General features: G+C 45.1%; 1 protein-coding gene across 2 annotated transcripts in view; it reads left to right on the forward strand.

The window, feature by feature from the left end:
* The first annotated feature begins 1,875 nt into the window (after nt 1-1,875).
* Nucleotides 1,876-22,027, forward strand: part of LOC124043950 (transmembrane protein 163-like) — a 123,017-nt gene continuing 102,865 nt past the window's right edge. Inside the window, exon 1 of one of the 2 annotated variants that reach the window (XM_046363120.1) lies at nt 1,876-2,337. In XM_046363120.1, the coding sequence (XP_046219076.1) occupies nt 2,151-2,337 (187 nt within the window). In that variant the 5' untranslated portion in view covers nt 1,876-2,150. The remainder of the gene's footprint in view (nt 2,338-22,027) is intronic. The other variant, XM_046363121.1, reaches the window with a different exon arrangement.

Genomic DNA, 22,027 nt, shown 5'->3' on the forward strand with positions numbered 1-22,027 from the left:
AACAAATCTGCCCAATTAGCTTATTCGCATGAAATATGCCCACTTCGGTTGATCCGCCCACTTCTGTTGACACATCACTTTCAGAGACACTCCACCCATAACCCAGAAAATGCGGCAAGTCAATAAAATTCAGCCATTGACTAAGTTATGTGCCAAATGTACTGTTTACTGGATGTACACTGCAATGTATACTACAATAAATGAATGTACACTACAATACCAAAGGTATGTGGACACCTGCTCATCGAACATTTCATTCCAAAATCATGGGAATTAATATGGAAATGGTTCGATGCTGCTAAAACTGCCTCCACTCTTCTGGGAAGGCTTTCCACTAGATGCTGGAACATTGCTGCAGGAACTTGCTTCCATTCAGCCACAAGAGCATTAGTGAGGTTGGGCACTAATGTTGGGCGATTAGGCCTGGCTCGCAGTTGGTGTTCCAATTCATCCCAATGGTGTTTGTTGGGGTTGAGGTCAGGGCTCTGTGCAGGCCAGTCATGTTCTTCCACAATGATCTCGACAAACCATTTCTGTATGGACCTCGCTTTATGCACGGGGGCATTGTCATGCTGAAACAGGAAAGGGCCTTCCCCAAACTGTTGCCAGAATTATATAGAATGTCATGCTGTAGCGTTAAGATTTCACTTCACTGGAACTAAGGGGCCTAGGCTGAAACATGAAAAACAGCCCCAGACCATTATTCTTGCCAACTTTACAGTTGGCACTATGCATCTCCTGGCATCCGCCAAACCCAGATATGTCCGTCGGACTGTCAGATGGTGAAGCGTGATTCATTACTCCAGAGAATGCGTTTCCACTGCTCCAGATTCCAATGGTGCCAATGCTTGGCATTGTGCATGGTGATTTTAGGCTTGTGTGAGGCTGCTCGGCTATGGAATCCCATTTCATGAAGCTCCCGATGAACAGTTCTTGTGCTGAAGTTGTTTTCAGAGGCAGTTTGGAACTATATTGTGAGTGTTGCAACTGCGGATAGACGATTTTTTCGTGCTACGCACTTTAGCACTCTGCAGTCCAGTTCTGTGATCTTCACTGCTTAGCCATTGCTGCTCTTAGTTGTTTCCACTTCAAAATAGCAGCACTTACAGTTGACAGGGGCAGCTCTATCAGGGCAGTAATTTGACGAACTGACTTGTTGGAAAGGTGGCATCCTAAGACAGTGGCACATTGAAAGTCCCTGAGCTCTTCAGTAAGGCCATTCTACTGCCAATGTTTGTCTATAGAGATTGCCTAGTGTGGCTGAAAAAGTAGAATCCACTAATTTGAAGGGGAGTCCACATACTACTGTATATATTGTGTACGTTGCAAAACTGAAAACTATGTTTTGGTTGGTAATGTGAACCATAGATTAAGCTATAATACACACATACTTTATGTTTATAACTGTTTATTATAATAAAACAACAGGTGTATCCGGCGTTCTGTTTTCTGCTATGTGCAGTTTGCGCCACCTTGTGGACTTATGCTTTCAAATTGCTGAAAAACCCCACTATTGATTGAGTTGCATTCACTCATACCATTCAATCCATTACTGAAGTTTAATCTATTACTTGTAAAACCAGATCAACTGTAGACAACGTTGAAAAGTAACCTATTAAAATAATTAATATCAAACTAGAAAATATATTTACAAACCCCAGGTAGCCTATCGATAACACTAAAGGCTATTATTTTCCAGGAAGAAATGAGAGAAATAGTGTATGGAATCCAAACCCAGTGATACTGTATATTGACAGTTGTTGTTTTTTGAGCGGGGTTCTTGCATTTTGCGCATGGTCGCGTGCATGGATTTAGAGGGAGGGGTGAAAAAGTTGCTGTGTCTCAAATCGACAATTGAGCATCACATGACAGTCTTATGTCTAGCAAATGCATGTTCTGATAATCAGATCTCTCCTACACAAGTGAAACAAAACCTTAATTTAGGAATCTGCTCACGTCAGTTGAGAGGGAGGGGTTTGGGTCTGTTGCTGCTGATGCTGTGGTGTGGATATTGCGTTCATCTTTCTTCTAGTCATCGCTGCCTTCACTTCGTGCTTGTCAACACCGGCGGCATTCGCGCCCTAGATGGCTGCACTTGGCAGTCCTTTGTGAGATTATTTTCCCGAGGATTTTTGACCAATAAGTAAACCATGACTGACCCAACGACGCAAGATTCCTTCCCCGTCCCGGATCCCACAATCGTGGATCCTTCAGCTGTAAGAAACGGCGGATGCGCTCCGGAGGCGAACCTATCCAAAAGACCGAGTCAGGGCGATCCTTTCAGTATGGACCGGGACCAAGAGATGAAAATCACCGACAGTGTTGAGGGACAAGGTAGTAAGTAATGCAGGGATTACAAATGTTATTGTTGTAAAAGTAAATCCCCACTTCGATGTGATTGGCACTTCTGGACTTTACTTATAGGCCTACAATCTAGAAAGTGGTTTTTAAAATATATAAATTATGAATTTGGTAAATTGTTAATGTGTTCTTCTAATAATTTACAACGTGCATAATAGCCTATCAAATACATGGCAATATGTCACACATTTCTTTGAGAGACAAATAATAGTCAAGCATTTTTCTTGTCATTATATTTATCAAGGTGTTAATTGAGTGTGACATCTATTTTTTCTGGATGAATCACATAAACCCGTATGTGAATGTGCATAGGTTATCAAACAATACACAAATGAATGTACATTCTGAGCCCTAACTCAGTCTGTAACATATATATATATATATATATATTTTTTTTTTAACAGAGATAATAAGATACAGTTTACAAAACAGTCCTGCAAGAGAGTAGAGAGTCTTTGGGGATGCAGTGGTTATGAAAATTCACTCAATATTCAGAGGTTTTGTCACTCACTCACTCACTCACTCACTCACTCACTCACTCACTCACTCACTCACTCACCACTCACACACACACACACACACACACACACACACACACACACACACACACACACACACACACACACACACACACACACACACACACACACACACCAATTGATTAAAGCTGAAGGTGTATGTTTATCTCTTGCTTTGTTTGCTCTTTTCAGTTTTATGTCTATCTCTGATAAGCTACACAGGAAAGTGCTAAAAATAGCCCATATTAATATATGTAGCCTTAGAAATAAGGTTCATGAAATCCATAACTTGTTAACATCAGATAACATTCATATATTAGCCATTTACGAGACTCACTTAGATAATTCATTTGATGATACATCAGTAGCAATACAAGGATATAACATCTATAGAAGAGACAGAAATGATTTTTGGGGAGGTGTTGCTGTATATATTCAGAGCCATATCCCTGTAATGCTTAGAGGAGATCTTATGTCAAGTGTTATTGAAGTGTTGTGGTTGCAGGTTCACTTGGCACATCTAAAGCCTCTTTTAGGTTATTGCTATAGGCCACCAAGTGCTAACAGTCAGTATCTAAATAATATGTGTGAAATGCTTAATAGTGTATGTGATGTAAACAGAGAGGTCTACTTTCTTGCGGACCTGAATATTGACTGGTTTTCATCAAGCTGTGCATTTAATTTTGTTCGGGTTATTTTGTTCGGGTTATTAATCAACCTACCAGGGTGTTTAGGAACAAGATCATCTACATGTATCGATCACATTTTTACTAATGCTGTAGAAATTTGTTCTAAAGCTGTATCCGTACCCATTGGATGCAATGATCACAATATAGTGGCTATATCCAGGAAAGCCAAAGTTCCAACAGCTGGGCCTAAAATAGTGTATAAGAGATCATACAAAATATTTTGTTGTTACTCTTAGGTGGATGATGTTAAAAATATGTGTTGGTCTGATGTGATTAATGAGGAGCATCCAGATGCTGCACTTTACACAATTTATGCAATTGCTTCTTCCAATTATTGATAAACATGCACCTGTCAAGAAACTGACTGTTAGAACTGTTAAAGCACCATGGATTGATGAGGAATTGAAAAACTGTATGGTTGGAAGAGATGGGGCAAAAGGAGAGGCTAATAAGTCTGGCTGCACATCTGACTGGCTGACTTACTGCAAATTGAGAAATTATGTGACTAAACTCAACAAAAAGAAGAATAAACTTTATTATGAAGCCAAGATCAATGATTTAATTAAAGAATGATTTTTTTTGAGTACTTTAAATTAATTTATGGGCAGAAAGACAAATTCAATTCCATCTTTCATTGAATCAGATGGCTTATTCATCACAAAACCATTTGATGTTGCCAATTATAAAAAATTAAAAAATTTGGCAATATGGGAAAATTTAGGCAGGAAATGCCAACAACGAACAGTGAGCAATTGTATTCATGCATAAAAAAGTAATAATGAAAGAAAAGCATTGCAAGTTTGAATTTTGTAAAGTTAGTGTGGGAGAGGTGGAAAAATTATTGTTATCAATCAATAATGACAAACCTCCTGGCATTTACAACTTAGATGGAAAGCTACTGAGGATGGTAGCTGACTATATAGCCACTCCTATCTGTCATATCTTTAATCTGAGCCTAGAGGAAAGTCTTTGTCCTCAGTCCTGGAGGGAAGCCAAAGTAATTCCGCTACCCAAAAGTGGTAAAGCGTCCTTTAATGATTCTAACAGCAGACCCTTAAAATTGCTGCCAGCTCTTAGCAAACTTTGACCAAATAGCATTGTATTTCCCCAAAAACAAATTAACAACAGACTTTCAGCATGCTTATAGAGAAGGGCACTCAACATGTACTGCACTGACACAAATGACTGATGATTGGTTGAAAGAAATCGATAATAAGAAGATTGTGGGAGCTGTACTGTTAGATTTCAGTGCAGTCTTTGATATTATTGACCATAACCTGTTGTTGAAAAAACTTATGTGCTATGGCTTTTCAACCTCTGCCATAATGTGGATTCAGAGATATCTATCTAATAGAACTCAAAGGGTTTTCTTTAATGGAAGCTTCTCTGATGTCAAATATGTAAAGTGTGGTGTACCGCAGGACAGCTGTCTAGGCCCTCTACTCTCTTCTATTTTTTACCAATGACCTGCCACTGGCATTAAAGAAAGCATGTGTGTCAATGTATGCTGATGATTCAACCATATACTCATCAACAACCACAGCTAATGAAGACACTGAAACCCTTAACAAAGAGTTGCAGTTTGTTTTGGAATGGGTGGACAGTAATAAACTGGTCCTGAACATCTCTAAAACTAAGAGCATTTTTATTTGGTACAATTAATTCCTTAAGTGCTAGACCTCAGCTGTATTTGTTATGAATGGTGTGGCTGTTTAACAAGTTAAGGAGACTAAATTACTTGCGTTACCTTAAATTGTAAACTGTCTAGGTCAAAACATATAGATTAAATGGTTGTAATATGTGGAGAGGTGTAGCCGTAATAAAGAGACACTCTACTTTTTTTGACACCACACTTCAAAAAGCAAGTTCTACAGGCTCTAGTTTTGTCTAATCTTGATTATTGTTCAGTCGTGTGGTCCAGTGCTGCAAGGAAAGACCTAGTTAAGCTGGCCCAGAACAGAGCGGTACATTTTGCTCTTAATTGTAATCAGAGAGCTGATATAAATACTATGGATGTCTATGGAGTCTTTCTTGGCTAAGAGTTGAGTAGACTGACTTAATCACTTCTTCTTTTTATAAGAAACATGAATGTGTTGAAAATCCCTAATTGTTTGCATTGTCAACTTACACACAGCTCTGACACACACACTTACCCCACCTGACATGCCACCAGGGGTCTTTTCACAGCCCCCACATCCAGAACAAATTCAATAAAGTGTACAGTATTATATAGAGCCCTTATTGCATGGAACTTCTCATATTGCTCAAATAAACAGCAAACCTGGTTTGAAAAAAAACAGAAAAAGCAACACCTCGCGACACAACGCCTCTCCCCTATTTGACCTAGATAGTTTGTGAGTTGTTCTGTCCTTACCAATTGATGTTCTGTATTATGTAATTCTGTATTATGTTTCATGTTTTGTGTGGACCCCAGGAAGAGTAGCTGCTGCTTTTGCAACAGCTAATTGAGATCCTAATAAAATACCAAATACCAACTGAGATATGTTCCAAAAACAGTTCCAAATAGGTATACTCATCAGAATATTGTCCCAAGAGAGAAGGGCCCACCCTCTTCTGAGGGTGGTTGCCCAATGAGAGAAGAGCATGACACCCTTGCCCAAGCTCTCTTACAATCCAAGTAAATGCGAACCGCACGTACTGGACAACGACATGGACACCTTTCTAGGGAAGGCGACAGGTGAAAAGCCATAGTCTCCTAAGGTGCAACAATGGGAGAAGAAAACAATTGACCTGAGCCAAAGATGGGGTTAGGTATATTAACCTGAAAAACCTCTGGGCAGATTGCAGGCGCGAACAGTGGCTGGTAGAGCACAGTCCAGACATACGCTTAGGGCAGTAGTAAAGCAAAAGTTGGAGGAATATTATATCTCCAAGCTTAAGCACAATAGACATGTCCCAGGACGAGCTAAAAGCTTAGCGACTGGGCGTAAGCAACATGCCCCCCTTAGAGACGACACAACAGTTATGGATGAACTATAATTGTCGAGGCCTTGGCAGGCAGAGAAAGATGAACCTTCTCTCCATCCAAAAGATCCCACAGGGAGTATAGGACCATGGAAAACAGAATGTAGGAAGGAACAATCTGTATAGTCACACCACTTCTCCACAAAAAAATGTAACAACTGTAAAACAGAGCATGCATAAGGAGCTGGCACTCTTTTCCAAGAGTCTTGGGCCTGGCTCTTTTCCTACTCCCCCCCCCCCTTTTCTCTCTCATCGGCTATCCCCGAAGGCTAAAGTGTCCTAGCCTGACGACTTATACTAAACTCTTCCACTGCTCTATTGCTTGCTAAATACTTTAGTCTGAGACTGGAACTATTGAAGTCATTTATGGTGAATAGAAGAATATCAAAGCCAATGACACATTTTCTAACTGCCGCTTTCAAATTAAATCAAACTTTATTAGTCACATGCACCAATTACAACAGGTGTAGACGTTACAGTGAAATGCTTACTTACGAGCCCCTAACCAACAATGCAGTTTAAAAAAAATATGAATAAGAAATAAAAGTAACAAGTAATTAAAGAACAGCAGTGAAATAACAATAGCGACACTATATACAGGGGTGTACCGGTACAGTGTCAATGTGCGGGGGCACCGGTTAGTCGAGGTAATTGAGGTAATATGTACACGTAGGTAGAGTTATTAAAGTGACTATGCATAGATGATAACAACAGAGAGTAGCAGCAGTGTAAAAGAGGGCGGAGGGGGGGGGGGCAATGCAAATAGTCTGGGTAGCCATTTGATTAGATGTTCAGGAGTCTTATGGCTTGGGGGTAGAAGCTATTTAAAAGCCGCTTAGACCTAGACTTGGCACTCTGATACCACTTGTCGTGTCGTAGCAGCCTACCACTGTTGTGTCATCGGCAAACTTAATGATGGTGTTGTAGTCGTGCCTGGTTGTGCAGTCATGAGTGAACAGGGAGGACAGGAAGGGACTGAGCATACACCCCTGAGGGGCCCCTGTGTTGAGGATCAGCGTGGCGGGTGTGTTGTTACCTACCCTCACCACCTGGGGACGGCTCGTCAGAATGTCCAGGATCCAGTTGCAAAGTGAGGTGTTTAGTCCCAGGGTCCTTAGATTATTGATGAGCATTGAGGGCACTGTGGTGTTAAATGCTGCGCTGTATCCAATGAATAGCATTCTTACATAGGTGTTCCTATTGTCCAGGTGGGAAAGGGCAGTGTGGAGTGCAATAGAGATTGCATCATCTGTGGATCTGTTAGGGTGGTATGCAAATTAGAGTGGGTCTAGGGTTTTCGGAATAATGGTGTTGATGTGAGCCATGACCAGCCTTTCAAAGCACTTCATGGCTACAGACATGAGGTTACCTTAGTGTTCTTAGGCAGGCCACCTTAGTGTTCTTGGGCACAGAGACTATGGTGGTCTGCTTAAAACATGTTGGTATTACAGACTCGGACAGGGAGAGGTTGAAAATGTCAGTGAAGACACGTGTCAGTTGGTCAGCACCTGGTAATCCGTCGGGCTCTGCGTCCTTGTGAATGTTAACCTGTTTAAAGGTCTTACTTACATCGGCTGCTTAGAGCATGATCACACAGTCGTCTGGAACAGCTGATGCTCTCATGCATTTTTCAGTGTTATCTGCCTCGAAGCGAGCATAGAAGTTATTCAGCTTGTCTGGTAGACTCGTGTCACTGGGCAGCTCTCGGCTGTGCTTCCCTTTGTAGTCTGTAATGGTTTGCAAGCCCTGCCACATCCGACGAGAATCGGAGCCGGTGTAGTACGATACGATCTTAGTCCTGTATTGACGCTTTGCCTGTTTGGGGGTCATAGCGGGATTTCTTATAAGCTTCCGGGCTAGAGTACTGCTCCTTGAAAGCGGCAGTGCGAATGTTGCCTGTAATCCATGGCTTCTGGTTGGGGTATGTACATACAGTCACTGTCGGGACGAAGTCCTCAATGCACTTATTGATAAAGCAAGTGACTGATGTGGTGTACTCTTCAATGCCATCGGAGGAATCCCGGAACATATTCCAGTCTGTATTCCAATCTACTATCCCCCAAAGTTGATGTATTATGTTGGTGAACTTGTCCTTCTGTGAAATAAATATATATTTCAAACTCTGCGATAGATCCCAAATGAATACAACCACTCACATTGCTTTTTTTACCCCCTTTTTCGATCTTGTTTCGTTTCTGCAACTCCCAAACCGTCTTGGGAGGCAAAGGTCGAGTCATGCGTCCTCTGAAACATGACCTGCCATACCACGCTTCTCAACACCCGCCCGCTTAACCTGGAAGTCAGCCGCACCAATGTGTCAGAGGAAACGCCGTTCACCTGACTGAGTTCAGCTCTACATCGGTTGTAAAGCAGATTAACGTGCTTAATTATAAGAAGTTATTTGGCAACGTCAGTTGTGATACAAACCTTATCAAAACATATAGGCCTATGGTCTAGGCTACATGAGTTGTGTGACTGAGATTTGAAAAAGCCCCCCAAAAAAAGTAATGCTCTGTTTCTTGCCGTATTGCACATGCTGGGCATCATTCACAAGTGATAGGCTAATATTGTCTTCCATCAGACTATTCTTAATTTAATCTTGTCTTTACATACGCTAAATAGCGATTGCACAAAAATAGCGAATGGAGGACGCTTTCAATTTCATGCCAGTAGGCTATACTCCTGTTGTAAAACAAAGCAATGTGTTTAATATTGTGCAACATTTTGAAACTATATTAATGTTTTTGGCTCATATCGATGCTGCATAGTGTCACGAGCGTTGGTTGAATTAATGGACCAAGGCGCTCACAGGCAACTATACATAGACAAGATCCCACAAAAACCCAGTGGGAAAAGGCTGCCTAAATATGATCCCCAATAAGAGACAACGATAGACAGCTGCCTCTGATTGGGAACCATACCAGGCCAACATAGAAATTAAAAACTAGACTAGTCACACCTTGACCTAACCAAAATAGAGAGTAAAAAGGATATCTAAGGTCAGGGCGTGACACATAGACCATTTTCAAAATGAGAAGTTGCTTTTTAGGGACAGGCACTCTTTAAGGATGTCGTGGTAATTTCCTGTATTACTAAACATTGAGAGTGTTATGCAGGTGAATGAGGACCCAAAAGCGACTTGGCGAAAACAGAGTCTTTATTCCAGTAAAGGATATAGGCAATACTCCTGGACAGTCAGAGCAGAAAACAAAACATAAAAAACTTAATTCCACTCGTTGTGACGAGGACAGACTGGAGACTCGACCATTAACTGTAGGTTGCCTCGGGAAGGCACCGACCGTAGCAGACTCAGACACCTGCTCACACGCAGCATCTGAGGGAAACAAGACACGACAGGGCGAGACAAAGACACAGCACGGCGAACATAATACAAGGATCCGACAGGACAGAAACGGAAAACAAGGGGAGAAATAGGGACTCAAATCAGAGGGCAAGATAGGGAACAGGTGTGAAAAGACTAGATGATTGAGTAGGAGAATAGGAACAGCTGGGAGCAGGAACGGAACGATAGAGAGAGGAGAGAGAGGGAGGGAGAGAGAAAAAGGGAACGAACCTAATAAGACCAGCAGGGGGAAACGAACAGAAGGGAAAGCATAATGACAAGACAATATAAGACAAAACATGACAGTACCCCCCCACTCACCGAGCGCCTCCTGGCGCACTCGAGGAGGAACACTGGCGGCAACGGAGGAAATCATAGATCACAAACGGTCCAGCACGTCCCGAGAAAGAACCCAGCTCCTCTCCTCAGGACCGTAACGGAAAACGATAAAAAGGGAAACTAGGGTACTACTCTAAAAAAAAAAAATGAGACACGGGTAGAGAACTGAAATCTTTAGAGCAAACAGGACCAAACAGGCCAGGAGAGTTACAACTAGGGACAGACTGAGACACAGCAAGGGCAGGAACAAGAACAGGAGAGATGCGGTGGCAGGGAACAGACTGAGACCCAGCAAGACCAGGAGCAGAAGCAGAAAAAAAATTACCAGACTTCTTCTGCGCGCAGTCCGAACAAGCAGCCACGAAACGGCGCGTGTCACGCTCCAGAGTAGGCCACCAAAACCGCTGGCGAATAGAAGCAAGCGTACCCCGAACGCCGGGGTGGCCAGCTAACTTGGCAGAGTGCGCCCACTGAAGAACAGCCAGACGAGTAGAAACAGGAACGAAAAGAAGGTTACTAGGACAAGCGTGCGGCGACGGAGTGTGAGTGAGTGCTTGCTTAACCTGTCTCTCAATTCCCCAGACAGTCAACCCGACAACACGCCCAACAGGAAGGATCCCCTCGGGATCGGTAGAAGCCACAGAAGAACTAAAGAGACGGGATAAAGCATGAGGCTTGGTGTTCTTCGTACCCGGGCAATAAGAAATAACGAACTCGAAACGAGCGAAAAACAACGCCCAACGAGCATGACGCGCATTCAGTCGTTTGGCAGAACGGATGTACTCAAGGTTCCTTTGGTCAGTCCAAACGACAAAAGGAACGGTCGCCCCCTCCAACCACTGTCGCCATTTGCCTAGGGCTAAACGGATGGCGAGCAGTTCGCAGTTAGCCACATCATAGTTACGTTCCGACGGTGACAAGCGATGAGAAAAATACGCGCAAGGGTGGACCCCATCGTCAGTATCGGAGCGCTGGGACAGAATGGCTCCCACGCCCACCCCCGACGCGTCAACCTCGACAATAAACTGTTTAGTGACGTCAGGTGCAACAAGGATAGGAGCGGATGCAAAACGCTTCTTGAGGAGATCAGAACAACAATCATACGACCGGCGAGGAGGAAGGGAGTTGGTTCTGGACCGACTGAAGACCGTGCGCAGACCATGATATTCCTCCGGCACTCCTGTCAAATCACCAGGTTCCTCCTGTGAAGAGGGAGCAGAAGAAACAGGAGGAATATCAGACATTAAACACTTCACATGACAAGAAACGTTCCAGGAAAGGATAGAATTACTAGACCAATCAAAAGAAGGATTATGACACACTAGCCAGGGATGACCCAAAACAACAGGTGTAAAAGGTGAACAAAAAATCAAAAAAGAAATGGTCTCACTATGGTTACCAGATACAGTGAGGGTTAAAGGTAGTGTTTCACATAATATACTGGGGAGAGGACTACCATCCAAGGCGAACATGACCGTGGGCTCCCCTAACTGTCTGAGAGGAATGTCATGTTCCCGAGCCCAGGCTTCGTCCATAAAACAGCCCTCCGCCCCAGAGTCTATTAATGCACTGCAGGAAGCTGCCGATCCGGTCCAGCGTAGATGGACCGGTAAGGTAATACAGGTACTTGACGGAGAGGACCGTCTAGTAACGCTTATCAGTCGCCCTCCGCTTACTGATGAGCTCTGGCCTTTAACTGGACATGAAATGACAAAATGACCAGCGGACCCGCAATAGAGACAGAGGCGGTTGGTGATTCTCCGTTCCCTCTCCTTAGTCGAAATGCGAATACCCCCCAGCTGCATGGGCTCAACACCAGAGTCAGTGGGGAAAGATGGTAGTGTCGGAGAGAGGGGAGACACAGTTAACGCAAGCTCTCTTCTATGAGCTCGGTGACGAAGATCTACCCGTCGTTCAATGCGAATAGCGAGTTCAATCAAAGAATCCACGCTGGATGGAACCTCCCGAGAGAGAATCTCATCCTTAACCTTAGCGTGGAGTCCCTCCAGAAAACGAGCGAGCAACGCCTGCTCGTTCCAGTTACTGGAGGCAGCAAGAGTGCGAAACTCTATAGAGTAATCCGTTATGGATCGATTACCTTGACATAGGGAAGACAGGGACCAGGAAGCTTCTTTCCCAAAAACTGAACGATCAAAAACCCTAATCATCTCCTCTTTAAAGTTCAGATAATCGTTAGTACACTCAGCGCTTGCCTCCCAGATAGCTGTGCCCCACTGCCGAGCCCGACCAGTAAGGAGTGATATGACGTAGGCAATCCGAGCTCTCTCTCTTGAGTATGTGTTGGGTTGGAGAGAGAACACTATATCACACTGGGTGAGAAAGGAGCGGCACTCAGTGGGCTGTCCAGAATAACATGGTGGGTTATTAACCCTAGGTTCCGGAGGCTCGGAAGACCCGGAAGTAGCTGGTGGCACGAGACGAAGACTCTGATACTGTCCTGAGAGGTCGGAGACCTGAGCGGCCAGGGTCTCAACGGCATGCCGAGCAGCAGACAATTCCTGCTCGTGTCTGCCGAGCATCGCTCCCTGGAACTCGAGAGTAGAGTAGAGAGAATCCATAGTCGCTGGGTCCATTCTTGGTCGGATCCTTCTGTTATGCAGGTGAATGAGGACCCAAAAGCGACTTGGCGAAAACAGAGTCTTTATTCCAGTAAAGGATATAGGCAATACTCCTGGACAGTCAGAGCAGAAAACAAAACATAAAAAACTTAATTCCACTCGTTGTGACGAGGACAGACTGGAGACTCGACCATTAACTGTAGGTTGCCTCGGGAAGGCACCGACCGTAGCAGACTCAGACACCTGCTCACACGCAGCATCTGAGGGAAACAAGACACGACAGGGCGAGACAAAGACACAGCACGGCGAACATAATACAAGGATCCGACAGGACAGAAACGGAAAACAAGGGGAGAAATAGGGACTCAAATCAGAGGGCAAGATAGGGAACAGGTGTGAAAAGACTAGATGATTGAGTAGGAGAATAGGAACAGCTGGGAGCAGGAACGGAACGATAGAGAGAGGAGAGAGAGGGAGGGAGAGAGAAAAAGGGAACGAACCTAATAAGACCAGCAGGGGGAAACGAACAGAAGGGAAAGCATAATGACAAGAAAATATAAGACAAAACATGACAGAGAGAGCAAACCACACACAAGTCAGAGTTATAATAATCTTTAATTATATATGAGCTTCACCATAGCCCTGTGACTCTCAGATCAATTCAGTGTCTATAAATGAATTCTCTGAGAGTGCTTACAAAAAAATGATTAGTATCATTTATAGCCAAGACACACCCCTCTCAACTCACATGACGAATAACAGATCTTAGGAACATTACAAAGGAAGACTATTAATTGAGAGAGAGAGGAGTATCTCCTAGCCAGACAGCATTAGCTTTAAATTATCGTTCAGTTCTTTAGACGAGATTCTAATCTCCTTCTTGGTACCACTTAGGACCAAAACATTACCTCATCCAATGGCATATATCAATTGTCAATTCTAGATACTCCCATCTCAAATTCACCCCCTCCTGGACAAGATCAGAAAAGACAGTGAGCCTCTTAGGTCATATACTAGGTCAAGATAAGGGCAACCTCAGAAGGGACATACAATGGTTCCAGACACTGCCATACTCCTCCCCCCAATGGGAAAAGTAGGGAGTGACTGGTGTACAGACATTGTGGAGCCCTTCACATGGTTTAACAGATACCCTCACATATGAAGACAATCCTGACCTCTCCCCTCTCTGGGCCCCAAGTGACTTTTCCCTGGAGAAGAGAGAGGAAAATGCAACTGCCAACAGTATTATCCAAAAGAAGACATTCTAATGACAAAAATAAGATAAAACATCTTATTTATCTTTGTTACCTAACTAATTCTGATTCAGCCACGACAAGGAAGTGAGACATATACCGCTCTACCTGTCTCCAACAGATGATTTTGATAGGTACTTCTAAGAGTAGGTGGTCCTTAGCGAACCCCATAGTGATACATCGAAACCAGTATTTGAAAAAGTCCTAAAGAGGCTCCATGTAGAGATAGAAGTACTGTCGGTGCTGAAGCTCTGGCTGGCCAGGGCTGGGTTTCCCAAAAGCATTGTAGCTCTAAAATACTCTAAATTCCATTTAAACTAAATAGATGAAAGATGATCTTAGTGCTACAGTACAATTCCAGCATCCCAGAGTCACCTCTTCTCTGTTGACATTGAGACTGGTGTTTTGCGGGTATTATTTAATGAAGCTGCCAGTTGAGGACTTGTGAGGCATCTGTTTCTCAAACTAGACACTCTAATGTACTTGTCCTCTTGCTCAGTTGTGCACCAGGGCCTCCCACTGGTTAGAGCCAGTTTGCTCTGTTTTGTGAAGGGAGTAGGACACAGCGTTGCATGAGATCTTCAGTTTCTTGGCAATTTCTCCCATGGAATAGCCTTAATTTCCCAGAACAAGAATAGACCGAAGAGTTTCAGAAGAAAGGTCTTTGTTTCTGACCATTTTGAGCCTGTAATCGAACCCACAAATGTTGATGCTCCAGATACTCAACTAGTCTAAAGAAGGCCAGTTTTATTGTTTCTTTAATCAGTACAACAGTTTTCAGCTGTGCTAACATAATTGCAAAAGGGTTTTCTAATGATCAGTTAGCCTTTTAAAATTATTTCTTGGATTAGCTAACACAACATGCCATTGGAACAAAGGAGTGATGGTTGCTGATAATGGGCCGCTGTACGCCTATATAGATATTCCATAAAAAATATGATGTTTCCAGCTCCAATAGTCATCTACAACATTAACAATGTCTACACTGTATTTCGGATCAATTTGATGTTATTTTAATGCACAGAAAATGTGCTTTTCTTTCAAAAACATTGACATTTCTAAGTGACCCCAAACTTTTGAATGGTAGTGTACATGTGTCATGTTTTGTCTTATATTGTCTTGTCATTTTGCTTTTCCTTCTGTTCGTTTTCCCCCTGCTGGTCTTTTTAGGTTCGTTCCCCTTTTTCTCTCTCCCTCCCTCTCTCTCTTCTCTCTGTCGTTCCGTTCCTGCTCCCAGCTGTTCCTATTCCCCTAATCAATCATTTAGTCTTCCCACACCTGTTCCCTATCTTTTCCCCTGATTAGATTCCCTATTTCTCCCCTTGTTTTCCGTTTCTGCCCTGTCGGATCCTTGTATATTGTTCACCGTGCTGTGTCTTTGTATCGCCCTGTCGTGTCGTGTTTCCCTCAGATGCTGCGTGGTGAGCAGGTGTCTGAGTCTGCTACGGTCAAGTGCCTTCCCGAGGCAACCTGCAGTTTATTATCGAGTCTCCAGTCAGTTCTCGTGATTACGAGTGATATTGTGTTTATGCTTTATTTACCGCTCCGATTTGTCTAGGAGTATTGCTATTTCCTTAAACTGGATTAAAGACTCTGTTTTCGCCAAGTCGCTTTTGGGTCCTCATTCACCTGCATAACAGAAGGATCCGACCAAAGAATGGACCCAGCGACTACAGACGCTCGTAACACTGCCGTCGAGATCCAAGGAGCCATGCTCGGCAGACACGAGCAGGAATTGTCTGCTGCTCGTCATGCCATGGAGAACCTGGCCGCTCAGGTTTCCGACCTCTCTGGACAGTTCCAGAGTCTTCGTCTCGTGCCACCTGTTACTTCCTGGTCTGCCGAGCCTCCGGAACCTAGGGTTAATAACCCACCTTGCTACTCCGGGCATCCCAAGGAGTGCCGCTCCTTTCTCACCCAGTGTGATATTGTGTTCTCTCTCCAACCCAACACATACTCTAGAGAGAGAGCTCGGGGCACAGCTATCTGGGAGGCAAGGGCTGATTGTTCAAACAATTACCAGAACTTTAAAGAGGAGATGATTCGGGTTTTTGACCGTTCAGTTTTTGGTAGGGAGGCTTCTAGGGCCCTGGCTTCCCTATGCCAAGGTGATCGATCCATAACGGACTACTCTATAGAGTTTCGCACTCTTGCTGCCTCTAGTGACTGGAACGAGCCGGCGCTGCTCGCTCGTTTTCTGGAGGGACTCCACGCAGTGGTCAAAGATGAGATTCTCTCCCGGGAGGTTCCTTCCAGTGTGGACTCTTTGATTGCTCTCGCCATCCGCATAGAACGACGGGTAGATCTTCGTCACCAAGCTCGTGGAAGAGAGCTCGCGTCAACGGTGTTTCCCTGCTCCGCATCGCAACCATCTCCCTCCTCTGGCTCAGAGACTGAGCCCATGCAGCTGGGAGGTATTCGCATCTCGACTAAGGAGAGGGAACGGAGGATCACCAACCGCCTGTGCCTCTATTGCGGATTTGATGGACATTTTGTCAATTCATGTCCAGTAAAAGCCAGAGCTCATCAGTAAGCGGAGGGCTACTGGTGAGCGCTACTACTCAGGTCTCTCCATCTAGATCCTGTACTACTATGTCGGTCCATCTACGCTGGACCGGTTCGGGTGCTACATGCAGTGCCTTGATAGACTCTGGGGCTGAGGGTTGTTTCATGGACGAAGCATGGGCTCGGAAACATGACATTCCTTTCAGACAGTTAGACAAGCCTACGCCCATGTTCGCCTTAGATGGTAGTCATCTTCCCAGTATCAGATTTGAGACTCTACCTTTAACCCTCACAGTATCTGGTAACCACAGTGAGACTATTTCTTTTTTGATTTTTCGTTCACCTTTTACACCTGTTGTTTTGGGTCATCCCTGGCTAGTATGTCATAATCCTTCTATTAATTGGTCTAGTAATTCTATCCTATCCTGGAACGTTTCTTGTCATGTGAAGTGTTTAATGTCTGCCATCCCTCCCATTTCTTCTGTCCCTACTTCTCAGGAGGAACCTGGCGATTTGACAGGAGTGCCGGAGGAATATCATGATCTGCGCACGGTCTTCAGTCGGTCCCGAGCCAACTCCCTTCCTCCTCACCGGTCGTATGATTGTAGTATTGATCTCCTTCCGGGGACCACTCCTCCTCGGGGTAGACTATACTCTCTGTCGGCTCCCGAACGTAAGGCTCTCGAGGATTATTTGTCTGTGTCTCTTGACGCCGGTACCATAGTGCCTTCTTCCTCTCCGGCCGGGCGGGGTTCTTTTTGTTAAGAAAAAGGACGGTACTCTGCGCCCCTGCATGGATTATCGAGGGCTGAATGACATAACGGTTAAGAATCGTTATCCGCTTCCCCTTATGTCATCAGCCTTCGAGATTCTGCAGGGAGCCAGGTGCTTTACTAAGTTGGACCTTCGTAACGCTTACCATCTCGTGCACATCAGAGAGGGGGACGAGTGGAAAACGGCGTTTAACACTCCGTTAGGGCATTTTGAGTACCGGGTTCTGCCGTTTGGTCTCGCCAATGCGCCAGCTGTTTTTCAGGCATTAGTTAATGATGTTCTGAGAGACATGCTGAACATCTTTGTTTTTGTCTACCTTGACGATATCCTGATTTTTTCACCGTCACTCGAGATTCATGTTCAGCACGTTCGACGTGTTCTCCAGCGCCTTTTAGAGAATTGTCTCTACGTGAAGGCCGAGAAGTGCTCTTTTCATGTCTCCTCCGTTACTTTTCTCGGTTCCGTTATTTCCGCTGAAGGCATTCAGATGGATTCCGCTAAGGTCCAAGCTGTCAGTGAGTGGCCCGTTCCAAGGTCACGTGTCGAGTTGCAGCGCTTTCTAGGTTTCGCTAATTTCTATCGGCGTTTCATTCGTAATTTCGGTCAAGTTGCTGCCCCTCTCACAGCTCTTACTTCTGTCAAGACGTGTTTTAAGTGGTCCGGTTCCGCCCAGGGAGCTTTTGATCTTCTAAAAGAACGTTTTACGTCCGCTCCTATCCTCGTTACTCCTGACGTCACTAGACAATTCATTGTCGAGGTTGACGCTTCAGAGGTAGGCGTGGGAGCCATTCTATCCCAGCGCTTCCAGTCTGACGATAAGGTTCATCCTTGCGCTTATTTTTCTCATCGCCTGTCGCCATCTGAACGCAACTATGATGTGGGTAACCGCGAACTGCTCGCCATCCGCTTAGCCCTAGGCGAATGGCGACAGTGGTTGGAGGGGGCGACCGTTCCTTTTGTCGTTTGGACAGACCATAAGAACCTTGAGTACATCCGTTCTGCCAAACGACTTAATGCTCGTCAAGCTCGTTGGGCGTTATTTTTCGCTCGTTTCGAGTTTGTGATTTCTTACCGTCCGGGTAGCAAGAACACCAAGCCTGATGCCTTATCCCGTCTTTTTAGTTCTTCTGTGGCTTCTACTGATCCCGAGGGGATTCTTCCTTATGGGCGTGTTGTCGGGTTGACAGTCTGGGGAATTGAAAGACAGGTTAAGCAAGCACTCACGCACACTGCGTCTCCGCGCGCTTGTCCTAGTAACCTTCTTTTCGTTCCTGTTTCCACTCGTCTGGCTGTTCTTCAGTGGGCTCACTCTGCCAAGTTAGCTGGTCATCCCGGTGTTCGAGGCACTCTTGCTTCTATTCGCCAGCGCTTTTGGTGGCCGACTCAGGAGCGTGACACGCGCCGTTTCGTGGCTGCTTGTTCGGACTGCGCGCAGACTAAGTCAGGTAACTCTCCTCCTGCCGGTCGTCTCAGACCGCTCCCCATTCCTTCTCGACCATGGTCTCACATCGCCCTAGACTTCATTACCGGTCTGCCTTTGTCTGCGGGGAAGACTGTGATTCTTACGGTTGTCGATAGGTTCTCTAAGGCGGCACATTTCATTCCTCTCGCTAAACTTCCTTCCGCTAAGGAGACGGCACAAATCATCATCGAGAATGTGTTCAGAATTCATGGCCTCCCGTTAGACGCCGTTTCAGACAGAGGTCCGCAATTCACGTCACAGTTTTGGAGGGAGTTCTGTCGTTTGATTGGTGCGTCCGTCAGTCTCTCTTCCGGGTTTCATCCCCAGTCTAACGGTCAAGCAGAGAGGGCCAATCAGACGATTGGTCGCATACTACGCAGCCTTTCTTTCAGAAACCCTGCGTCTTGGGCAGAACAGCTCCCCTGGGCAGAATACGCTCACAACTCGCTTCCTTCGTCTGCTACCGGGTTATCTCCGTTTCAGAGTAGTCTGGGTTACCAGCCTCCTCTGTTCTCATCCCAGCTTGCCGAGTCCAGCGTTCCCTCCGCTCAAGCGTTTGTCCAACGTTGTGAGCGCACCTGGAGGAGGGTGAGGTCTGCACTTTGCCGTTACAGGGCACAGACTGTGAGAGCCGCCAATAAACGTAGGATTAAGAGTCCAAGGTATTGTTGCGGCCAGAGAGTGTGGCTTTCCACTCGCAACCTTCCTCTTACGACAGCTTCTCGTAAGTTGACTCCACGGTTCATTGGTCCGTTCCGTGTCTCCCAGGTCGTCAATCCTGTCGCTGTGCGACTGCTTCTTCCGCGACATCTTCGTCGCGTCCATCCTGTCTTCCATGTCTCCTGTGTCAAGCCCTTTCTTCGCACCCCGTTCGTCTTCCCTCCCCCTCCCGTCCTTGTCGAGAGCGCACCTATTTACAAGGTACGTAGGATCATGGACATGCGTTCTCGGGGACGGGGTCACCAATACTTAGTGGATTGGGAGGGTTACGGTCCTGAGGAGAGGAGTTGGGTTCCGTCTCGGGACGTGCTGGACCGTTCACTTATTGATGATTTCCTCCGTTGCCGCCAGGATTCCTCCTCGAGTGCGCCAGGAGGCGCTCGGTGAGTGGGGGGTACTGTCATGTTTTGTCTTATATTGTCTTGTCATTTTGCTTTTCCTTCTGTTCGTTTTCCCCCTGCTGGTCTTTTTAGGTTCGTTCCCCTTTTTCTCTCTCCCTCCCTCTCTCTCTTCTCTCTGTCGTTCCGTTCCTGCTCCCAGCTGTTCCTATTCCCCTAATCAATCATTTAGTCTTCCCACACCTGTTCCCTATCTTTTCCCCTGATTAGATTCCCTATTTCTCCCCTTGTTTTCCGTTTCTGCCCTGTCGGATCCTTGTATATTGTTCACCGTGCTGTGTCTTTGTATCGCCCTGTCGTGTCGTGTTTCCCTCAGATGCTGCGTGGTGAGCAGGTGTCTGAGTCTGCTACGGTCAAGTGCCTTCCCGAGGCAACCTGCAGTTTATTATCGAGTCTCCAGTCAGTTCTCGTGATTACGAGTGATATTGTGTTTATGCTTTATTTACCGCTCCGATTTGTCTAGGAGTATTGCTATTTCCTTAAACTGGATTAAAGACTCTGTTTTCGCCAAGTCGCTTTTGGGTCCTCATTCACCTGCATAACAACATGTTAGATGTAACATATCTGTGTCTGTGTGTCTACAACTGTGCCTTTCTGCTCCTCATAGATTGAAGCTGAGGTTTCAGAGTCTTCAGACCACCATCATATGTTACTTGGAATCACCCCAACCAATCAATTCAGTGCGTTGAATCATTTATGAGTGTTTTTAATTGACAGCTGGCAACATGGGAGACTGTGGGGAGGAGTGGAATGTCAGAGTGAATTGACATTCTGTTGGATATACCTTTTGAAAGGGAGGGTTCCATGGGTTTTATTCATATAATTTATTAACATTCTATGAGAGATTATAATCATAGCCTAGAGTGTCATGGGAATCTAATGACCTATTCATTAGAGGGAAAAAAATGGAATTACTGCCAATATGAGTATGTTGAACATTCTGAATCTATTTAATCCACAAAACCAACATGGATGGAAAATCTATGTATTTCTCTGGGATGAATTAAACACTAGCCACTACAGTGATCTTTACCCTCCGTAGTTCTGGGAAAGGGAAAGTGTGAATCATCCAATGTATGCTGTTTATCATCATGACGGCAAATATAGTGTGTGTGTGTGTGTGTGTGTGTGTGTGTGTGTGTGTGTGTGTGTGTGTGTGTGCGTGTGTGCGTGTGTACGTGTGTGTGTGTGTGCATGTGTGTGTGCATGTGTTTACAGAGGGGTTTGTTGGGCACATGCTTCCACTGCTGATCCTAGATGTGGATCATGTGAGTTGAACGAGGCTGCATCCTTCCCTGCTGCTCTCTCACTCATTAAACACACACACACACAGCTGATTGCAGGTCAGTGCTCAACAAGTGATAAGATCTGTTGGGTCCTGATGACATTCAAATCAAATTAAGTCAAATCATATTTGTCACACGCACCGAATACAACACCTTACAGTGAAATGGTTACTTACAAGCCCTTAGCTAACAATGCAGTTTGAAGAAAAATAAGTGTTAACTAAAAAATAGATACAAATTAAATGAATAAAAGTAACAAATAATTCAAGAGTAGCAGTAAAATAACAATAGTGAGGCTATATACAGGGGTGTACCGGTACCGCCTCAAGGTGCAGAGGCAATGTGTTAGTCGAGGTAATTGAGGTAATATGTACAGTTAGGTAGAGTTAAGGTGACTATGCATGGATAATAAACAGAGTGTAGCAGCGGCGTAAAAGAGGGAGGGGGCAATGCACATAGTCTGGAGAGCCAGTTGATTAGCTGTTCAGGAGTCTTATGGCTTGAGGGTAGAAGCTGTTAAGAAGCCTTTTGGACCGAGACTTGGCGCTCCAATACCGCTTGCCGTGCGGTAGCAGTGAGAACAGTCTATGGCTAGGGTGGCTGGAGTCTTTGACAATTTTTAGGGCCTTTCTCTGACACCGCCTGGTATAGAGATCCTGGATGACAGGAAGCTTGGCCCCAGTGGGACGTATGCACTACCCTCTCTAGTGCCTTGCGGTTGGAGGCCGAGCAGTTGCCATACCAGGCAGTGATGCAACCAGTCAGGATGCTCTTGATGGTGCAGCAGTAGAACTTTTTGAGGAGCTAAGGACCCA

This window comes from Oncorhynchus gorbuscha, linkage group LG09 (genome assembly GCF_021184085.1).
Source record: "Oncorhynchus gorbuscha isolate QuinsamMale2020 ecotype Even-year linkage group LG09, OgorEven_v1.0, whole genome shotgun sequence".
Taxonomy (NCBI): Eukaryota; Metazoa; Chordata; class Actinopteri; order Salmoniformes; family Salmonidae; genus Oncorhynchus; species Oncorhynchus gorbuscha.